The 22,825-nt window shown below is 34.3% G+C and overlaps 2 protein-coding genes and 1 long non-coding RNA gene across 7 annotated transcripts in view; 2 read left to right on the top strand and 1 right to left on the bottom strand.

Annotated features, from left to right (window-relative positions):
- Positions 1 to 4,553: 4,553 nt before the first annotated feature.
- Positions 4,554 to 13,339, top strand: LOC135838929 (probable peptidoglycan muropeptide transporter SLC46). 3 transcript variants are annotated; one of them, XM_065354757.1, is made up of 7 exons: positions 4,554 to 4,779; positions 5,777 to 5,926; positions 11,200 to 11,301; positions 11,411 to 11,548; positions 12,115 to 12,198; positions 12,296 to 12,449; positions 12,553 to 13,339. In XM_065354757.1, the coding sequence occupies exons 2-7, from the start codon at positions 5,788 to 5,790 to the stop codon at positions 12,650 to 12,652; spliced, it is 717 nt and encodes a 238-aa protein (XP_065210829.1). In that variant the 5' UTR covers positions 4,554 to 4,779; positions 5,777 to 5,787; the 3' UTR covers positions 12,653 to 13,339. The 3 variants fall into 3 exon arrangements, with proteins under 3 accessions (XP_065210829.1, XP_065210827.1, XP_065210828.1); XM_065354756.1 differs by lacking the exon at positions 4,554 to 4,779 and adding an exon at positions 5,424 to 5,564 and having other exon boundaries at positions 5,651 to 5,926; XM_065354755.1 differs by lacking the exon at positions 4,554 to 4,779 and having other exon boundaries at positions 4,786 to 5,926.
- A 684-nt stretch (positions 13,340 to 14,023) lies between these two features.
- LOC135838936 (uncharacterized) overlaps positions 14,024 to 22,825 on the bottom strand; it is a 282,350-nt gene continuing 273,548 nt past the window's right edge. For all 3 annotated transcript variants that reach the window (XR_010557496.1, XR_010557497.1, XR_010557495.1), the window contains exon 2: positions 14,024 to 14,052. This is a non-coding gene — a long non-coding RNA (uncharacterized LOC135838936). The remainder of the gene's footprint in view (positions 14,053 to 22,825) is intronic.
- LOC135838924 (probable peptidoglycan muropeptide transporter SLC46) lies at positions 16,787 to 22,692 on the top strand. Its single transcript, XM_065354749.1, has 6 exons — positions 16,787 to 17,812; positions 17,940 to 18,041; positions 21,693 to 21,830; positions 21,930 to 22,013; positions 22,185 to 22,338; positions 22,437 to 22,692. Exons 1-6 carry the CDS (start codon positions 16,993 to 16,995, stop codon positions 22,510 to 22,512), a joined length of 1,374 nt encoding a protein of 457 aa, XP_065210821.1. The 5' UTR covers positions 16,787 to 16,992; the 3' UTR covers positions 22,513 to 22,692.

Here is a 22,825-nt window from a genome sequence, read left to right as displayed (position 1 = left end):
AGAACTTCTTAGCATAACCTGTACGTCTGATTTTTTTTCAAGAGTAGGTATTTATTTACCTCGGTCGCACTAGGCGAGAGAGGTTTTTTGAAAAAATAAAGAAAACAATCTTAGACGTAGGGTTACTAGAATAAAAATATGCATCTAAATAAGATTATAGCTTCACCCCAAACCTAAGCAGGGAGGGGGAAAGAGGGGGGGAGGTGAGACGGATTGCCACCGCGACCCATAACCCGTAGGCGTTTGCCCAAGCCCCAGTTGTCACTTCCCAGGCTTCGTTTGCACACATGCCTGTTCATATCACGACCAAGCCCCCAACCCATCTTGTGCTGAAGTTTATAGGGGAGTGATTTTGCCTAGGGGTGATCCTCACAAGTTAGGTCCCCTAGTTTATTGCCATGAGATTTATAGGGATATTTGTGGGGCAGTCGGTGCACTTTCTTTTGGCTTCTCACCAACTGCCCACCCACAATGCCCACATGTTAAGATTGTTCTTATGCTACAATTATCTATTAAGGTGCACTGAGGGAAGTCAAAATTCGGGGTAAGTTAGAAAACTTGCTCTAGCTTCTAGAGGTTTATATCTGGTGAAGTGCTACTAAAGCTGACTTGAGGGTACTACCCCTACTTCATCACGGTGTGAAAATTTTCGCGATCCAGTTTCATTTTATATGTCTTTGGTTCAATTGTATTTTGTTGTTGTTTTGAATTTGTTTTCAAATACAGACTTTCTATCGCTTAGTTTTTCGCATATAGCAAATGAACCGTGCCTCCTAGTGAAAATCTGATGAGAGTGATCTCAAAGAGAATTAAATTCTCTACAATTTTGTGTCAGAGCAATTTCTTTGGGATGCTCTGTTTGTGAGCTACGCCTCTGAAAAGTTTTCCACTGAGCAAAAGCTACGGTGTTAATCGCGCTCAAAGTTAAGAACACTTATGGGAACCTACATAATAAATTTGATCCATATTGGTTCATTAGAAGGGGAGTAACAGCTGGTGAAAGTTGAAATGGCGAAAAAACATTCTGACTTGCCCCGGTGCACCTTATATGTGAGGGCGCATACGGAAAGGGAACTTACGACCAAAAGTAAAATTTCACAAGAGGAGGGTTTAAAGTTTTGCATTATTTCCCTTGTCTTAAGGTACGATTATATATGGCTATTCCAACTTCGAAGGTCCTATACATTACCACACATTCACACACGCCCTCCAATGACCTGTACTGGCCAAATTAGCAATTCTGTTGATATTATCAAGAATTTTAGGGTATTATAGTTTTGATGAAAATTGTTTGCTGCTGATTGTGGCAGTGTTTTTTGGTTCAACTTGTGTTTTTTATATAGTTTTACATTAAAGTTAGTTATATATTGTTAAAAAATACATTTCGTAAATCGATACCAGTGGCTAGGTAAGTATATGTGTTACCGTTAAAGTATTTACTCCAGGTAATGTATGAAATAACTAGTTATTTCATACATTAACGAAAAAGTGTGAAATTGGATTTTTTTTTCTACACTTTACCTAGTTATTTCATACATACACGAGGTGTGTTTAGTTAAAGTGTGAATTCAATGAATGAACTGCGATAAACTAAGAAATGAAGGTTAATTCAAAGCTAGAACATATATGAGGGGTCATTCCACGTCAATTTGACCAAGAAGTGGTAAGGGGGATCGGCGATTTTTTTGAAATTTTTCTGTGGAAAGACCTTTGTCAAAGTTTTCAGTGAACTTGAAACATCATCCATTTCAGCAGTGGATTACTCGATAACCGCGATAAGTTACCTACCAAAATGGAACTTTTTCCAATAGTTAAGAGGTTTTGAACTTTTGAAAGGCTTTTTGGATCCGTTGAAAAAGTTGAAAAAATAAACGTTGCCAATGTGTAAAAAATGGAATGAAGTGCAACTCAAAGTGTCATGCGAGTGAAAAGTGCTGTAATAAATAATTTTTTTTCAATTTTTGGAAGCTTTTTTTTGTCACCAATGTTTTTTATTATGCTCAAAACTATATTTCTGAAATAAAATAATTTTTAACCGCTCATTTCATGATTTAACTGATCACACCTAGCTATTTCATGGAATAACTAGATTTTTCATACATTACCTAGGTGAACTGTGAACAATTTACTTGAATTAAATACTTTTTCGTTAATGTATGAAATAACTAGGAAATAACTAGTTATTTCATACATTACCTGGAGTAAATACTTTAACGGTAACATATGTACCTTGCCAAAAGTCTTCGATTCGAGTTCCGCTATCGGAAAATTTTTTTGATGATTTTTTCCACTCATGTCTTATTAAAGTCACGAGTTTTTGTAAAATTTTCATTTTTTACGCGTTTTTACGTCTTTTTTCAAATTTTTTGCGTCATTTTTCAACTTTTATAAATGATAAATGTATGCATGCTTCACTTAAAAGTAAAAAAAATCGATGAAATAATAAAAATTTGGGCCTATGGAGGGTTCTACCCGATTTTTAAAGAGTCCCTACAAAAATTTGGTGAAGAAATAAAAAATTGATTTTTTGGTCATAAGGTCCCTTTCCATATGCACCCTCACATATGTATATTTACTGCAGCTATTCTGAAAGATTTTCTTGCTTATCCTAAGTCCTTGGAAATTCTGGCTTAGGTGTCTTGCAGCTTGATTGATTTTTGGATATGTAAATTAGTATATAGAAATGAAAAATAGAGAAGATTTAATTTATAGAATTGGGATTATTAATATTGAGAATAATAAAGGTAAAGAATGACAGACTAACTTATTCACAAGCTTATGAAGTTATGATATATACATTGGACTTGTTTGGGTTTATTTTGTCACAATCAGGTTATGTTTGCAGCACTGGAGGTTCAAAAAATTAACTCAGCGAAATGGGTTTCAATTTTCAATTCAACTCGTAACTCTAATTTCTAAATGGATTCAATTTTTTGGTAATCTGTTTCAAGTTCTGAAGTTTGGCTGTTTTTATTTGTTTTTTTAATGAAATTGCTCTAGGTAGTCTAGGTAATTGAATTGTTCATAATTTTTTTTTCAAAAACAATTAGGTAAAATGAAAAATCAAATTAATTTTGACTACAGACAAATTGTGGTGCAGAAAGTTGGTACAATGTGACAGGAAAGATAGGACTCGGAAATTTTAAGAGAAAAATTGATGAAACTGAAACCGAATGAGTGAAGTCGAGTGATGATTTGATTTTGATGAACAACTGACTGATTCATTTCAAGTTTGGACTGGGAGTCGGTGAATCCAGCACAACCCCCAGACTGGACCATTTGAAAACTCTAAACTATGAACCTTGATATTGGAGCAACCGCAAAACCTGAGCGGTCCTACAAGCCTGCAATCAAGTTCATCCAGTCCACATCCTAGCCTTGGGACTGCCAGTTTTTCAATCCAAAGTTCTGTACATTTCGTGGCTAGCACCTTCATAGTACAGACAAAATCTTCAACTGTTGCGGGTTATCTTTTAATAGTTTTCTTTTGTCACAGCGTATGAGACATAGTTTCCTTTTGTGTGTATTTCTACAACATCCCCAACTTTAGCACCCCTTGACTTCAATGTGTCAACATTGCGAAAGGCTCTTCTGAATTTGAGCGCAATGCCCTTAATCATCCTGAAGTCTTGGCTGACACAATGAGCCAAGTGTACTCTGGAGCTTGTATTATCAGGTCGTCTTCTATTTCCTGCATTATTAGCTTTCAATTTGATTTAACCGTTGTTCTGTCCCAATTTGCCCTTTGGATTAACATCTTCGAGATCCTTTAGTATTCTTTGGAAACATCTGATTTGGAATTCTATGAATTTAGGGGACTAAGTTACTGTTTTTCATCATCCAGGAGGAACATTCAATTTTTGAAATATTCTGTACCTAAAGAATGTAAAAACATGAAAAATTATTTATTTTTAATTTTCTTTCAGTTTTTTTCAATATTGAGAAGGAGGAGATCGTCAAATCTATCGAATGATGTTCTTTAGGTGAAAATAGGACAAATTAAATGATTAGAAACGCATACATTTTTTTAAGGATTTTTATAATTTTTTGAGAGGCATAAGTTCTACATTTTATTATTGAAGCTGGGACTAAAAGCTATTAAATTATGTTTTTCTAATGAACATGGGATAACTCCAAAGATTAAAATGTGTAGGTAAATTTAGTTTTTTGAATTTTTCTCAATTTTTGAGAACGTGAGGGACGGACGGGCTTCCCAGTGCAACTCAGTTACAACTTATAAGCTGGGAAAAAGGAAACTACAATGTTTAGAATTTATTCAAAAAAAGTTCAATCTTTTGAAGAAGAGGAGGGGGTGGTGGTGGTGAGATTTAAAAAATAAACAAAAAATGTGTTTCATCATAGAAATAGGAGCCACTTTAATTTTCCTGCAAAACATGATCGAGATATTCTACGCAAATGCAATGCAAGTTGGGTAGTATTTTATGGAAAGAAAGGCGCGGAGTATAATGTGCATGTGCAATGTGCAACGCTCGCTTGTTTTGAAATGAAATCTACTTACGAATTCATAATGACGACGTAGTTTATTACTGTACAAACTGTGGTAAGGTGAGGTAGCTGTAGCTACTAGCTATTCGGTAATTTTATTCAACTTTTCACTAATGGATTCTTTATCGAAATTCTGCTGAGAAATACATTTTAATACTGTAAAAAGTTTGTAATGAAAAGATTGTATTTTATTGAATTATTTATTCATTTTTTTATGTGCCCATCTGAATGTACTCGTGCGCAATTCGTGTTTTTTTTCCTACAGGTAGATAGGTAGGTATATCTATAGCTAAATGTACATAATATGTATTACGTAGGTACGTGCTGGACGTTCAAATGTATAATTACCAACGCATTAAGAATAGGTATAGGTAATATTTCTTTTTATTAATTCAACGCATAGGTTCTATAAGTAAGCAAACCAGTCGAAGGTAGAAAATGCAAATTACCTTACGGTGTATAATATGGTAGGTACTATGAGCATCCAATATTGGAATGATTTGATGGCACGATAGTATAGTGTCGAAATACACGTGCTCGTAGTAGTTAGTTCCTCGATTGAAGTGATTTCATCGGTAGTGTCGCGAGTTTTGAGTAAACATGTCTAGAAATCGTTTACGTTTCTTGAAAGATGTCACGATTGAGCCTGCAACCACGTTGTACTTAGCGATCTATCTCATAATGGACATCACTAGCACAAATTTAATGCTGCAGAAGGTATGTCGATTTAATGCCACATCCGAGCCAGACTTAAATACACGATGCGACGATGAAAAAAAAGGAATCCTGTTCGCATCCCATGTGAATTCAACTTACCGTACCGTGATGTTCTTCCTGTGCAAGATTATCACTGTATTTGCCATGTGCTGGAGCGACGAAGCTGGTCGACGTCGAAGACCATTGATCTATTTGCCCATTTTCGGACTAATCCTGCAATCGGTGAGCGGTTGCGTGAATTCTTATTATTGGCACTGGTCCCCCCACATTGCAGCTTTACTCAATGTGATCGCTGACATTATCACTGGAGGCGGATCTCTGATGACGATCGCTTATCAGACGTATGTATGCGATGTATCAGATGCAGACAGTCGTACAATGAGGCTGGGTATTTTCCTAACTTTTAAAACTGTTGGCAATTTGTTAGGGTTTGGCGCTGCTGGATATATACTTCGAAGTATCGGGTTCTTTTACACGTACCTATTGTGTTTCATTTTATCGCTGATCACGTTGCTGTCGGCTTTGATTTTTGTCAAAGATGTGTCTGTTCCAGTTGAGAAAAAGATGCGTGTTTGGAATTTCTTTAATCTGATGCGAATCGTGGATAGTTTCAAAGTTGTGTTTAGCAAAGATGTTGGCAAGAATAGGATTGTTGTGCTGATGCTCGTGATTATCTTTACTTTGGTCTTCTTCACTACTCAAGGTGAGAAATTAAAATGTTATTTTGTATTGAATTTGTGTGAAGTACTCGGTAAAGGCTTGAAAATCAAATTTTGAGCTATCAAAGTTGATTTTTGGAAAATTTTTGACTAAATATTAATTTTAAAAAATATATATATATAAAAAAAATGAATGGAAATAAAAATTGGAATTTAGTAGGTATAAATATTAAAGGAGAGCTCTCAAATCGATTGCCACATTTCCGGGACAATCTGGAGCCTCCAGCGAAAATGATCTTTTTTCCAGCAATTTTCAAGTAGCTCGATCCAAAAAGAGTTGTAATCAACTTTGGCAGTTCCACCTGCCTCAATCTATTCGGAAATTCGGAATATCGAACTTATGACAGGAGTAAATTTTCTGCTGTCAGAGTTGATTATGGCGCCATCTACGGAGCAATTTCAAATTGCTGGAGAAAAATTGAGTCCTGTTGGAGGCTACAGATCAGCTTGAAAATGGCGGAAACTGATCCAGGGTGTTGAAACTGGAAATAGAAAAAAATTTGTGTATTTTTTTAGTGAAAATTCGCGAGTTTTAGATTTTTTTTTATATTTGAGATTTCCAATTTGTAAAAAAAAAAAAACACATTTTTTGAACTCATCCATCGTCACTTTGGATTTGCAATTAACTTGCCATAATCGATTTGGAAATGATCAACGTATGATAGGATCGATTTTCAGAATTTATATCTTCATACAATAGGTAACTTACTATTAAAGGTACCTACCTACCTAACTGCCGAAAAATTTAAAAGTTAGCGCAAATATAAGCCAATTTAGGGCTGTTTTAAGACCCCCCCCGCCCCCTAAAAAATATCAGAGTTTCTTCAACATTGTGTTTCAAAAACAATGAATAGGTAATATGTAGAATTTAAAATTCTTTTGGGAGCTTGAGAAGGGCTTCTATCGGTTACAACTCCAATTGAAAGACAAAAAATAGAATTGAAATCTAATTTCAGTTTTTGTGGATTAATTCAGCTAATACTGTACATATTTTCATATTTTTTATAAGTGGAAGTTAAATTTTCAAAAATTCTTCAAAAACAAAAAAAAAACTGAAATTCAGCGCTTGAAACTTGGTTTAGGTATATGGACGAGGTGTGGGTCTATTATTAATTGCTCACTTCAGTTGTTGTCTAAAAACATAATTTTTGGCAATTAAGAAACGTCCCTCGTTAGTAGCAAAATTTATCGTTAAATTTATTCTGAGATGAAAACATTTTCTTTGGAAATTAAAAAATAAAAATAAAATAATATTGTTTAAAAGGAGAGGAAAAAATATTGATGGCACCTTGCAGGGCATTAGGTATCATCTGGGTTACATTACTCAATTTGAAAGACGTCTCCTGTTCCCTTGTTAGTTGTTTGAAACAATTAGGTATAGGTTTTAAGAGAACAGAATTTTTCTAAATTTGGAAAAAAATCATAAAACTTTTTTAATTAGATTGAAAGCTCTTGTTTGAACTAATAAAACTTCATTGAGAATAAAACGTCAAAAAATTAAAATAGATTAAAAATTATGATCATTAGAAGGGAAGGAATTGATGATACTTTGCAGGTTGTTGTCTAGGCTAAATATGAGAGACATCCTGTTGCCTTGCTTGAAACAGGGCTCTAATAGTCCAGCATATGACAATACGAGTAATTGCACCCCCCCCCCGCCGATCCTCCGGGACAACTTTTTTCTTAAAGGGGACATCCTAAGGAACATTTTAAAGCAAACTTGCCAAAAAAAAGTTGGCCTTACTTACAAAATGGCGGCCATTTTGATTGACAGGTCAGCCGAAATCGCACATTAGATTTTTTAAACTTTAAATTTTCACAAAATTTTATCAAATGGAGATGTAAGTAAAGCTGAAATTTACTCTACACTCCAATTGTAACACCCTCTGAAGACGACTTCAGGTGGGTTCAAGTCATTTTAGGGCCTCTAGCGACTTTTTTGAAAATTACTGTAGCCTCCAGTAGATTTTTGGAACTTGAAATTTCCCCAACATTAATTTATCAAATGGAGTTGGCAAGCTGAAATTTACTTCGCAGACTACATGGTGGTTTCAAATGGTTTTGAAGCTTCCAGCTACTTTTAGGAAATTTCAATTTTCCAAAAAAAGTCATACAACCTTTCAAAAAGTTGCTGGAGACTCCAAAACGACTTGAAATTCACCAGCAGTCAACTTCATAGCGTATAGTAATGTTTAAAAAAGTCTTTGGAGGCTCTAGAATGACTTGAAATCCACCATAAGTCGTTTTCAGAGGGTGTTAAAATTGGAGTGTAGAGTAAATTTCAGCTTTCCATCTCTATTTAATGAAATTTTGTGAAAATTTAAAGTTTCCAAAATCTGCTGGAGGCTTTAGGAATTCTCAAAAAGTCGCTGGAGGATCCAAAACGACTTGAAATTCACCTGCAGTACTTCGTAGCATACCTATTGAAATTAGTTTTTAGAATAAATTTTAGCTTTACAACTCCAATTAGATGAAATTTTGTAGGATTTTCGAGTTTCAAAAATCTGCTGGAGGCTCCAGAACTGCTCAAAACAGGTTGAAACCGTTTCCAATCGATTTGGCATGTCGAAAATAGGGTATATCCCAAATTTCAGCTTTCTTGGTCAATTTGGTGAAATTTTGATTTTTTCCCTCATTTTTGGCCCAAATTCGATTTTCAAAAATTCACCAAAAATCGAAAAACGCACTTTAGCACTTGAAATTTTGACAGGTGATAAATTTTTGCATGATCTTTCGATCTACCTTTGTAAAGTTTGAAAAAGTTCGTGCAGGTCCTATGTTAAAACGCAAAATCTGCGATTTCGGCTGACCTGTCAATCAAAATGGCCGCCATTTTGTAAGTAAGGCCAACTTTTTTTTTGGCAAGTTTGCTTTAAAATGTTCCTTAGGATGTCTCCTTTAAGAAAAAAGTTGTCCAGGAGGATCGGCGGGGGGGGGGGGATGCAACTACTCCTATTGTCATATGCCGGACTATAAGAAGAGTCAGGGCCTATTCTAAGGTTTTTTTGGAGCTACACAATACCGACTGACATTTTTTGAGATTCGTTTTAAAGAATATCTTCTCTCCCCCCCTCCCCCTCCCCCCCAAAAAAAGAAAGAAAAAAATCAATGCAAATTTTTCATATTTTTTGAAAAAGAAAACTTTTTACTTTAAAAAACACGTGATGTTGTTTTATTTTGAAAAATTATTAAATTTTCGAAAGCTTTTGCCCTAGCTTCGCTCGGGCCTTTAGACCTTTGTTTCTATTTTTGAAATTACATATTATGATTTCCTGAAAACTATTGTTAGAATTTTTAAATGTTGAAGCTATGAAAATCAACTGTTTGCATCATCCATTTCACTTTTTAAATTTGTCAATTTTTTAAATTATTCTATTGTACAATGTTTTAAAAATTTTCAGCAATGAAACATTACCTTCAGAAATTTAATAGACATAACCCAATCAATACAGGGTTGGTATGGGTGCGAAATAACGAAACAGCAAACAATTATTCTATGTAACTCAGAATATAGCGAAAAAAAGTGCGCGGATTCATTCGAAAATACCAGAAAGTTTGAAATTTAACGTTGAAACTTTATGTTCTGTCCTTTTTTTAAATTTTGTTTTCACAAAAAAAAAAAAAAAAAAAAAAAAAAAAGGCCAAAAGCTGAAGAAAATCCACAAAAAGTATTTGAAAAATTTAAATTATTCAACATTTTTGCTTCCAACTCCTGGCTAAATAGCTTGAGAAATCCGTGGAAGAGGGGTACCTAGGGTAAAAAGTTGAGAAAATCTGGCAAAAGAAGTTGAAAATATTTCAGTCTTACCCCTCCCCCTGGAGCCTTGTAACTGAAATTAACTCCCATGAACTAACTTTTGTAATTTTTTAAGCCATTTATAGCCATTCTGGAACTTCCAGCGCAATTTTTGTTCCCCCCCCCCCCCCCAGAAATATAATTTCAAAATTTCTCTCACAAAATATGTGGAAATCAATTTGGGCAGCTAAAAATTGTGGTCCATTTTCAGGTCTATTCAACACGTTCGTCCAGATTTAATTAGATTTTCAGGCAAGCACATCAAGGACGTTTTTTTCAACCAGTATTCTCCACTAATCAATCATTTAAAAAAAGGTTGGTTAAAAAAACGTACTGTGTGTGACTGTCTGAAATTCAGCTCAAATTTGGATAAACTCCTTTAATATGTAGTTGTAGATCAAAAATAAGCTGGTTTTTAGCTCTTCAGCTCTTCAAATTTAAAAAAAAATGATGGATCGACATTATTGTAAAACTTGAAATAGGTCTAGACATACCTTTCCCCAAGACTTCTTCAAAAAAGCCTCAAAAGTTTTTTTTCTCCACAGATGACAGAAATGGCTCATTAACAGTAGGAAGAGCGTTACAAAATTGTCTTTGGATTTGTTTTTTCATCATTAGAAGTGAAAAGAACGGGCCCATAAAAAAATTTCACATAACTCATGGCAATCACTAGGTTTTTTCTGAAAAAAATGGGGGTCCCTCTGAAAAATTTTTGGAACCCTCAAAGATTCTGCAATACCACATTTTCATCTTCTGGGTGGCACTGCTACTTAGTAATTTTTTCTACTAAGTACATTTATGTAAGTATCTACTTTTTACCTGATTATTTGTTTGATATCATTGTGCAGTTTTTATGAAGTTACATGGGTCCCAAATTTGTTTATTGTTTTGCATTTGATTGATAACCGTTGTTGTTCTTTATTTTATTATCTAGTAATTTTTTTTTAAAATTTGGATTCTGAATAATTTTTTTTTCAACTGCACAATTTTTTTTCCAACTGCACATCAATTTTTTGGAGCTACACAATATTGTTGGAACTACACGTTAGAATAGGCACTGAGAAGAGTGGTATTTTTTGAAAAACTTAAGGAAAAAAATTTATAAAAATTTTTGTTTTTTCCTCATACTCTTACAAAATTTTATTAAGTAAGGATTAAAATGTCTTAGAATAGAATATACTTAAAAATAGTGATTAATTAAAAAATTAGAATAGGTAACTACCAATAGTTGAACTGTCAATGGAATAATTTCATGAAAATTGCTGCTGTGGAAACTTGTAGAATTTCGATCGGGCTTGAGCAAAATGTAGAGTTGAGAGGGCATAGAATTCTGACAAATGAGCCACTCATAAATTATTATGTTCAAAAAAATTATTAATTGATGGTTGAATAACTTCATACTCGTTTTACTGAGCACTCGATACCTACATAATTCTCTATTTATTTATTTTTTTTTTTCAGGTGAGAAAGATATTTTATATTTATTCTTAAGAGGTAAATTCAAATGGCAAGAGAAGCAGTTCAGTTTTTACGTAATTTACAGATACACTGGTGTGATTATTGGTGAGTAAGCATTCCATTTTCCGTTCCTGTATTTTGACGAAAATACAAGTTTTGGGTTCTAAAATTTCTAAATACTAAGTAAATAAAATATGATTATTTTTTTCTATAGGAAGCATGTTTTGTTCGATTGTAATGAGTAAATATTTAAACATGCACGATGGTTTGATTGGAATTATTTCCGGCACCATGGACACAATTGCAGCGATTGGATATCTAATTGCAAGCGAAGAGTGGCATCTTTACGTTGGTAGGTTTTCACTCCACACATTGGGCTTCTTCTTAGAAATTAACCATACCTACTTAAACATAAGTAACTTTTAAGTACTTTATATGCAGTGTAAGTAAATCAAAGTTCAAAAACTGTGAAAAAATCACTTTTGGAATTTCTATTGAACGGTAAAGCAAAGAATGTGTGTCGAATTTCCGCTTATGGAATGCCAAAAACGGTGTCTAGTTCAAGGTCGACAGGTTTTGTGCGGAAGAGTAGATATTAATTTTACTGGCGCTAGAAAAAAATTACGTGAATGTAGTTTTTAGGTGAACATTTTACGTATTGCACTAAAAAACTTTTCTAAAGCTGATTTCTTCATACAATAGGTAGACCTATCTACTAGTTTTTTTTTCACTATTTATTTTTAGATTTTTGGTAGGTACCTAGGTATTTGATAAAGTACTGGCTGTTAGATTAGATATTAATAAACAACACCAAAAAAAAAAAAATCGTTTATATAGATTTCGTTTGTTATTATAAAATGAATAGGTATGCGATTCATATGAGTGTATGATTTTATGCCAACGTTATTTAAATTGCAGTTCCATTGTTCGATGTATTCCACGGCACTGCAATGACAGTCAGCGTTTCTTTTTATAGCAAATACTACAAGAACGACGAATTTGGTAAGTCTTGAAGAAATAGCTATCGATAATCGATATAGGTAAATAATTAATTTATTGAGTCATTTTTTTAAATGCATAAACCTATTATTTTTTACAGGGCGTCTGAACTCTGTGGTAGGAATATTTGCTTTGATCATGCCGGCAAGTCGGCCAGCTTACAATGTAATTTTTCAAAAAACTCTGGATTACTTTCCATCGGCACTTTTCCTTCTCAGTGTAGTATTGGATGTAGTTATTGTCTTGTTGTACTGGTGAGCATTTATGCTTTTTTTTTAAAATCATTTTTAAACACATTACAAAATAAATATATACAAATAGGATGCCTATCGAATACTAACCTAAGAATTTTTTCAGCGCATCGTATACTTTGAGTAAAAAATTAGAAAAACAAAAACCAATTGTAAAAGAAGAATGTCCAATGTTGACGACAAACCGGGAAACAAAAATAAACTAGAACAAAGAGACTGAAGAAATAAGACTGATTACATTAAATTTTATGAATGCTCGTTGTAAAATGATCTGATGATGATGATTAATTGATGAACATTGTTTTATATAATTATTACTTATAAGTGTGTAAATTGATACATACCTACCTGTACCTACTTAATGAATCAAGTTATTTGATACCTAGAATATTTTTATGTAATTGTCATATGAAACTCTGGTCGCTGGACTGAACTGAATGCAGAAATAAAGACGAAAGAAGTTTTATTTTTAGATCTTTCCAACCAATTTTATGAGGTATCCAACTATTTATATGGGTAAATAATCCAAGATAAAATGTACGTTTATACCAATCTGTAAGTACTTATCTACTTACTCGAAAAATGCACTTATAGAGTACCTAGGTATATTGTTTCTTTATTACTGGTAATTTTTAAAATTAATTCACTCGTTTAAGAGTTGTGAGTATATCAGTGTGGCTATTATTTTTAAATTTTGAATATGTATTTGATCAAAGACCAGAAAATTCAAATTACAAGTTGCATTTTCGTGATGTTTTTATTCAAATTTTTAGAAAATTATTACTGACGTACACTAAGTATATTTTTTTGTTCGAAATTTCAACCGATTCGAAGTTCTTATTCAGCTAGGTATTAGAACTTTTCATTGTGCAAAATAAAAGGATTCAGAATTTTTTGTCTGTATTTTTAATATTTTTCAAAATGGCATTATTTCGGAGGAAAGGGGGGATAGGAGTTTGGAGCCATCATAAATACATATTTTTGAACCGGATGAAAGAGATTCAAATAAAAATCCCGAAATACACCACCTGCAGCGCTGATTTCAGATGGAGAAATTTATTAGGTACCTGGGTAATTCTCAAAAAAAATGTAAAAATTGTGAGAGTGGAATAAAGTTTATATTAAACTTGTGGCGAATTGACTATGTAGATGTAATAAACTTTCCCATAGAGATAAATCTCGAATATACTCACCAGAGTAATTCTACGATATACTACCTGTGAAAATATATTCCTGGCTAGAGAACTCAACAGCCTATACTTTATACCCACCCCACAGAAATATTACCATAGAATTTCCAAACTTCATTGAGTAAAATTTTAAAGAAATTTCAACTTTCAAAAATGCTCAGTAGATACTCCAGGTCTACTCAAAATTATTATAAACCGTTTACAATCGGTCCAGAGGGTCCCAAAGAGGGTAGGTACTTGTACATACCAAATTTCAGCTTTCTGGCTCAATTTGGCAAAAATTTTGATTTTCCCTGTTGGTTAAAGGTAGGTATTTGATTTTTTTTTAATTGACCAAAAATTGAAAAATACACTTTAGTATTTGACATTTTTGGGTTAAGTGATGTATTTTTTTTTTTTTTTTTTTTTTTTTTCTTCTTTATTTTTGGTTCCCCGGACACACAAGGTGCCGGGGGTTTTTTCAAATAAACAAATTTATTTACATCTTAAATCTAAGACTAAATCTAAACAAAGTGTATTATCTCAATTTATCCCTAATCCTAGATCTAAGATGCGGGAAGAGGGGGAGGGGGAGGGGAAAGACGGGTTGTCCACCACGACCCATACCCCCTAGGCGGTTGCCAAGGACACAATCACCCTACCAGGCTTCGTTACTCACGCATGCCTATCAGGTAGTTGGAGTCCCCCAACCCGTCTTGGGAAAAGGATTTTAGGGAGCAGAATTTGGTGCCTAGGGGGGGTCAACAAGTGTTGCTCTCCCCTTTGCATTACATGAGTTTCGGATATGGGGGGACATTTGCGAGGAGGCCGGTGCACTTGCTAAGGGCTTCACACCAGCCTCTCACATTGGACTTAAGAGTACAATACTAGATATAGTCCAGTAACTTTAGCATTGAATAGTGAATCTCAAGGTGGCAAGCTGATTTTTGGTATACTGGTCCATTTTGATGTCCTGAAAACGAATCCGAGGAGTCCCCTACTGTGCCGGGTGAGCTTTCCCCCAAATGGTGGATTTTAGCCCCCCAAAACAGGTTTTTGGCCAATATATCGAAAAATATCGACTCTAGCGCAAAAATGATTGAAGAATGTTGTTCTACGTTAAATTTCCGATCTATTGATATATCAACTGTCTTTCTCCCCCCAAGGGGGGTGGAACTACAACCATTCAAAAAAGGGGGGTTTCCTGAAAAATACATAAAGGATACAGGCGCCTGAGGGGGGTGAAATGGTCCCTGAAAGCGTTCGAGTTGATATCAGCATGGAAGGTGGGTCCCATCGAGAAACTTCCGCGTGAAAAATTTCAGATCGGCACCACCTCCCCTTTTTGAGGAACCCCCCTTTTCTGTAATTTCAATACCAATTTTCTCAGCCCCATTTCAACCGATTTTGAAAATTTTTCAGTATGTTATGTATATCCATATTAGGTATCCCCACAAAAATTTTCAACCCCCTCCCCTCATATTTACTCCTCAAAATAGCGTTTTTCAACTTATTTCAAATAGTATAAATTGAGGGGAGCTATGTGCTGTGGAGAGGGCTAGATGAGTGTAGAAAAAAATCTGACATCATATTCGTGCTCAACGGTATCGAATCATAAGAAAACGACACCCTACTCATTAATACTTAGTTATTTTCCCCGAAATTTCCATTTTACCCCCAACCCTCCCCAAGTCACATTTTCACACCATTTTGAGGGGTAAATATGAGGGGAGGGGGTTGAAAATTTTTGTGGGGATGCCTACTATGAATATACATAACATACTGAAAAATTTTCAAAATCGGTTGAAATGGGGCTGAGAAAATTGGTATTGAAATTACAGAAAAGGGGGGTTCCCCAAAAAGGGGAGGTGGTGCCGATCTGAAATTTTTCACGCGGAGGTTTCTCGATGGGACCCACCTTCCATGCTGATATCAACTCGAACGCTTTCGGGGACCATTTCACTCCCCTCAGGCGCCTATATCCTTAATGTATTTTTCAGGAAACCCCCCTTTTTTGAATGGTTGTAGTTCCACCCCCCTTGGGGGGGGAGAAAGACAGTTGATATATTAATAGATCGGAAATTTAACGTAGAACAACATTCTTCAATCATTTTTGCGCTAGAGTCGATATTTTTCGATATATTGGCCAAAAACCTATTTTGGGGAGCTAAAATCCACAATTTGGGGGAAAGCTCACCGGGCACAGTAGGGGACTCCTCGGATTCGTTTTCAGGACATCAAAATGGACCAGTATACCAAAAATCAGCTTGCCACCTAGAGATTCACTATAGCCCCTATTTTTTTGCTAAAGTTACTGGACTAATATGGCTAATTATTTTAGGCTGAAAAATGTAGGAAAATAGGTATGATTAGTTAACTTGTTCTACTTTGCAAATATGTACAGCATTATAATACAGTAAATAAATTATAATACAATAAAGAAGCCCACACTAAATTAGTTTAAGGTTGTGGTTTTGAGAAGAATATATATAGGATATGCATAGGTTTGAGAAAAAAAAATCTAACTATAGTTATTTACAGCCATATAAATATAAGCTATTTTCTAGCTTAAGGGATCATTTTGTATACCAAGTTTAGTTGTGAATATACCTATCCAAACTGTACACTTGTGTTTCAAATATTTGGTAGAAGAACTCACTCAACCTACACCTAATCACATACAACAATGTATTTTTGTAATGCCTTTTATAGTTTCAACTTTAGCTGGTTCAAAAATGTTTCCGTCACGAGTATATGTATCTATCTCGTCTGTTAGTTAAACATAAACACCATTGCTCTTTTTCTACAAAATTGTATTGGGTAACCATTATTTATACTTGTCAGATTTATTTATCCACCGAACAAAAATTCACCAATTTATTGTTTAATGAAGCTTCAGCATGTTTTCAAGCTTATACTTATCTTGGTACTTATCTGTTTTCTTACTTACTTTTTTACGTACTACGTAGGTACCTACCTACTCACTTATTTGTGCACGTAATTGCTCCACTGAGATAAAAAACTTTAATTCAATGCATTCAAAGTGTTCGTGTAAATCTGCGGATAATTCGATTGTTTTATTGCAAAGATAAATTTTTAATTACCTACGTAAGTAGGTAGCTTATTTTTGTCATATTTAGGTAGATGTAGTACCTATGTAACTTTCCAAATTTTAGGTACTTTACTTCGGTATGCAGGTCATTTGAATTAATCAGTACAATTTAAGGATGGGCTCTTCTTTCAGGAGACCTACTTACGTTTAATGATAAATAAATGCAGTCTTCATGGTAATGTAATCAAGTTAGGTACACATTTACTACCTAACGCATTGATTTTCAAGAACTTGTTGTTTCTTCTGAACGAAAGCTTCATTCAACATGGGTAAAAATTTCAACCGTTTCGTGAAAGTGATAACCGTCGAACCGGCGTATTTTTTTTACTGGTCAACTTACGTTATAGCAGATTCCGCGTATACAAATCTATTATTACAGAAAAAATGCCGCGTCAGCACTTTAGCCGAACCAGATTTGAATACACCGTGTGACGATGAGAAACAAGGAGTTGTGTTCGCCACCGAAATGAATTCTTTCTATCGTATGGTGATGTTACTATTAGCTTTAATCGTTGCGATATTTATGTCATCCTGGAGCGATGAAGCTGGAAAACGAAGAAGACCTCTCATTTTCCTACCAATAATCGGTTTAATTTTTCAATCAATTTTTGGCTGCTTGCATTCTTATTTTTGGTCGTGGATTCCGACAAGCGCCGTGTTATTAAACAGCATTCCTGAAGTGATAACTGGAGGGATCTCGATGATGATAATGGCAACTCAAATTTATATTTGTGATGTATCTTCGTTGGAAAATTGTACACTGAGGATGGGTATACTTCTAGCGACAAGAACACTTGCTGATTTGTTTGGATGTGGCAGCAGCGGATTTATTCTTCACAGTTTTGGGTTCTTTTACACGTACCTGCTGTGTTTTGTTTTATCGGTTATATCCTTGATCTTGGCTTGTATTTTTGTCAAAGATGTATCTGTGCCGGTTAGTAAAAAATCGAATTTTATAAAATCTTTCAATGTGACAAAGATTGTGGATAGTTTCAAAGTGGTTTTCAGTAAGAAACTGGGGAAGAATAGAATTGTTGTGGTTATGTTGATGATCACCTATACTTTAGTATTTTTCACCACTCAAGGTAAAAATAAGTAGATGGATAGGTATGTTAGAATAAAATTGAACTATTATTGATGGAAATGTATGTACCTACTACCTACCTATACGTTAAATGTGCCAGCTCGATAACATTTTGTGTTTTATTTCAGGAGAAAAGGGTATTTTATACTTATTCCTGAGGCATAAATTCCATTGGAATGAACGTGAATACAGTATATACGTTCTTTATCGGTACACTGGTGTTATTGTTGGTAAGTGTGCACATGTTAACTACCATTATTCAACAATAGATTTTCAGCTAGCTCTACAGGGTTCTCAATAAAATCAATAGAAGATGAAAAATTATTCTTCAGACCACTTCCGATCGACTTAGCAGGCATCTAAAAACTGGAGCATAAAGGGAATTTTGGCTTTTCAACATTATTTGGTAAAATGTTGTGGAAATTTCAACTTCCAGAAATATGTTGGATGCTCCAGAAGTGCTCAAAAACGGTTCGAGACTATTTCCAATAATTTTGGTGGTTCAGAAACAGAGCGATCCTTTAAGTATGTGTGATAGGCTATGATATAGATGGTACTTACCACTTTAACCCTTTCGCGCCGAATATTGGTTTCGCATCCCACCTTCAATTTTTTTTTACATAAAATCGTTCCTTGGGCATCTCTAAGCAACATAAGTTTGTTACAGATTTTTTCCTCAACTCACACTCAAGATATTGAGGTGGGAATACGTATGTCCCAGCCGTGGACTTTGAAAATTTGTCCTGGGACAGCATATGTCCCATTAGTGTTCAAAATTTGCAAAAATTGCTGGGACAAGTGGGACAATACCAAGAATAATATCATTCCCAGTAGGTATACAAAAAGTCATGTGAAAAATTTGTATTTTGGATGCAAATGAGAAAAAAATTTGAAAATCACAATTTTCATAATAAAATCTTAAAATTTCAAAAAATCAATACTTTTATGAAATTTTACCAACATTGAGACATCAATTTCCTTTGACAGAGGATTTCTCTGTGAGTAATGCATCAAATTTGATGAAATTTGAGATTACCGGACATTTTCCCGAATGACAAAATCCCGATTTCTGTATTCCCGAATCCATTTACCCGAATGCCGTGTACCCGAACCAGTAACCCGAACGTCCGAAATCCCGAATGTCCATATCCCGAATGCCTGTAACCCGAATGCCTATATCCCGAACGCCTACATCCCGAATGCCTCAGTGTAAACTAGACACCTCTCCCCTTTTCAAATAGTTGACTGGGTTAAAATTCATACTTACGGTTAGACGAGTAGGTAGGTACCTACAAATTCAAAATGATCTTAATTATCATATTAGTATATTAGCAAAATTTTAAATTTTTTCTCTAATCACAATAGGTACCTACTCACGGCCATCGAGAGTGGGGCAAAGGGGACAGTTTACCTCGAACTTAAGCTTTCTGGAGGGCACGGGTCAGGCAAAAAAAGGGCCTGTGATTAAAGAAAAACATGTTTTTATTTTTACTTCTCAAAACAGAAATTTTCAAAAGCTTTGGCCCAAGCAAAGCATGGGCTTATTTCTTTTCTTTTTAAAAATTAAAATTTATAAAAAAATATTTAATTTTAAAGGTTTTAAGTGAAAAATTCGACTTTTCGCATAAAAAGTATCATTTTTATGCCTCTCTGCTCCTTAGGTAATAACATCAATCTCTGAGATTAAAAAATAAACAAATTTTTTAAACTTAATTTTCTTGCAATTTTCGGGTGTAGGTCTTTCGGGGAAACGGATTTGGGGAAATGGATTCGGGATTAAAAAAATCGGGATTTTGACATTTGGGAGAACGTCTTTCGGGAAAGTGGATTCGGGGAAGTGTCCGGTTACCGAAATTTGAATATAATATGCAGAAAAACATTTGTGACAGACTGAAATCGTCCTTTTTTTGATTTCTTGAAAAAATAACACCCAAAAACGCTCAAAAATATCAAAAAATTATTGAATAAAACTTCCTTATTCTCATTTTTGTTTTTGAATTTGCTCCCCCAAAAATTAATCAAAATTAATTTTTTTTACACCAAAATGTATAGCTTATTCTATATATTTTCAAATATAAATTTGTTGCCGGGCACAACTACTCCCTGTGTTCGCAATAAATTTTTAATTACTACCAACTAGTTGCTCAGATTTCACATTTTTACTGAAACACTTGTTTTTGCGGAAAAAATCACTCACAGTGTTGCTACATATAACACGAGCGAAAAAATTGGGAGTGGTTTCAATCGATTCCTGGCACTTTACTCTACTGATGGGACCCAGTCTGTGGGAAAAATGTGTCCAGAAGTTCCCAGCAGATTTGTTCAAAGTTGCTGGGACATATGCTGTCCCAGCCAGCGTGAAAGTGTTAAGGAGATTATTCCCATCGACCTTTTAGTTAACATAGACGACTACTCATACACAATATTAGGCCACTGGTTATGTCACCAACTCTGTTGATTTCAAACTGGGAACAAACGCATCTGCGCATGTGTCAGTAAATGTGTGTGTGTATTTTGTTGTTAGTGGTTTAGTGGTGGTAGTGGTGGTGTGTCTGGTTATGGTTTACGAAGACAAGGAGGAGCGACAAGCGGAGCATCAATTCTTGAGGCATGCGCAGATGCGTTTGTTCCCAGTTTGAAATCGACAGAGTTGGCGACATAACCAGTAGCCTAATATTGTGTATGAGTAGTCGTCTATGTTAACTAAAAGGTCGATGATTATTCCAGGACTTTATATGTAAGGTGATATTTCCTAGACTGTTTACTTTTTAAGAGATACTACTTTGACTTAATTACTTTGACCTTGGTTGCCTGGTTAGGTCGTTGATTCTTATTTGCGTGGTAATCAATATCATAACAATATATACTTACCATGAAATAAACTAAATAAAGAGCTTACACACCGCGTCACTGGGATAAGATTTATTACACAGTATTGGTAGCACAATAATCTATACTACATGAGAGCATGCGAATGCTTGTACATAAACAATTAAGATATTGAGTTAACAAGCAGACTTTAACACAAAAGATTGAGATTAAATAAAATAACCGAACATTGACATAAAAGGACTTTGCATACGCGTACAAAGGCTACATTAACATAAAAACACTTTAACCATTGCTGGAAAAGAGGAGAACAAATTAATACTCAGGCATTAATGAGATAGATGTATCCACGTGGACTCAAATACACACTATGCCGTCTGTAGCTCTCATAGCATCATGCATTGGCTCTGCCACTTGAGGACATACACAGTGTTACCACTAGTCAATAACCGAATAGTAACGCATAAACATGATAGGCACATGTTGTATATCACATTAGTTAGACTAGTTTTCCTTGATTTTTTGCCTATTTTAATGAGAAATTTTTTCTGAATTTTTTCAGAGTGATTTTTCAGGATGTAGATGATAACAATTCTTAAAGAGCATATTTTTTGAGATTTTCCAATATCTAGAAAAATAACGAAAAATACCTAACCTAGGTACTTTTGAGCATTATTTTTTCTGATTTTCTATCTTGTGTAGTCTTTTCTGACCAGCTAGTGTAATGATCAACCACATGGGAAAATTTAAGAAAAAATTAGAAATTCAGATATGCGAGGTGAAGTTTCTTTTTCATCTTGGTCCTTGAATCATGCAAAGTCATAAATGAAAAATAGAGAACAAAATTTTTTAGCGCCAGATCAACTCAGCCTATTAAAATCTCAGGGATTGGGAGCTCAGGAGTCAGGATGGGTTCATCTACATAATTATGTTACCAACTGGCAAATGAGTCTTTTTTGTGGCAGGACACAATGTACTAATTTTTCAATGTTGATGAATTCTAAGTAAAGTAATATCAGATCACCTCAACAGTAACACTTTTTCTGCTACAGGAAATCTATTTTGCTCTGTTGTAATGAGTAAACTTTTAAAATTACACGATGGAATGATAGGCATAATTGCTGGAATTTTCGATACCATCGCTGCTTTTGGGTATCTGTTTGCCAGCCAAGATTGGCATCTTTACGTTGGTAATGAATTCTACTTCATTTTTTTGAATACATTACTTATTTTATTTGTAAATAAATTTGGCACCTAATTAATTTCATATTGTTTTCTATTACTTATAGTTCCTTTGTTTGACGTTTTTCACGGAGCTGCTTTAACAGTGTGCATATGTTTTCTCAGCAAGTATTACGAAAGTCATGAAATAGGTGAGAGTGTATTTTAGCCTACATATTTTTTATCCAATCCTCTGACCCCCTTTCGCCAATTATAATTGATTTTTTTCTTACAAATTCTTTCCTGAAGATTCTGAGGTATTCTAATGATGCACTTCTTTTGTTGTTTGATTATAAATACCTATTTTAATTTTTAATTTTCAGGTCGTTTAACTTCTGTCCTTGGCGTATTTGCCCTGATAAATCCATCATGTCATCCAACTTACAATGGTATTTTTGAGTATGCTTTAGATGTATTCCCTTCAGCCCATTTCTTATTGAGCGTTTCTTTGGACTTGATCATTGTTTTATTGTACTGGTGAGTGAATATGAATAAGTATCTGATTATAAAATGAATAATACATATGTATGTGTAGGTATAGGTATTCGATAAAATTGATATTGTTTGTGTTTCAGCGCATCATATTCATTCAGTCAGAAATTCAAGATATCAAAATCATTCACCAAAGAGGAAATAAAAATAATTCATTGAAATACCTATTGAATCATGTCATGTCAAACTTCTGAATACTCACTGTTGTTTGCACTTGAACTTTGACCTACTTTTCTTATGAATTTTTTTATTAAGAATCAAAAGTCACATCATCTCGAACTGTGGCAACTAAGTAAGTATTTATTGTTCTTTCCCAAATAAAACATTAACCTATGTGAATTCTTTTTTTAAAAAAATAGGTAGGTACTTCTTACTTAGTGAAATGGATGATACTCTCAACTTTTTTTCGAGCTGAGAATTTTATGGGATAATTCGATCGCCATAAAATAGGTAAGTATCATGATTTTATCAC

This window comes from Planococcus citri, chromosome 3 (genome assembly GCF_950023065.1).
Source record: "Planococcus citri chromosome 3, ihPlaCitr1.1, whole genome shotgun sequence".
NCBI classification, from domain to species: Eukaryota; Metazoa; Arthropoda; class Insecta; order Hemiptera; family Pseudococcidae; genus Planococcus; species Planococcus citri.
This window is presented reverse-complemented; position numbering and strand designations above follow the sequence as displayed.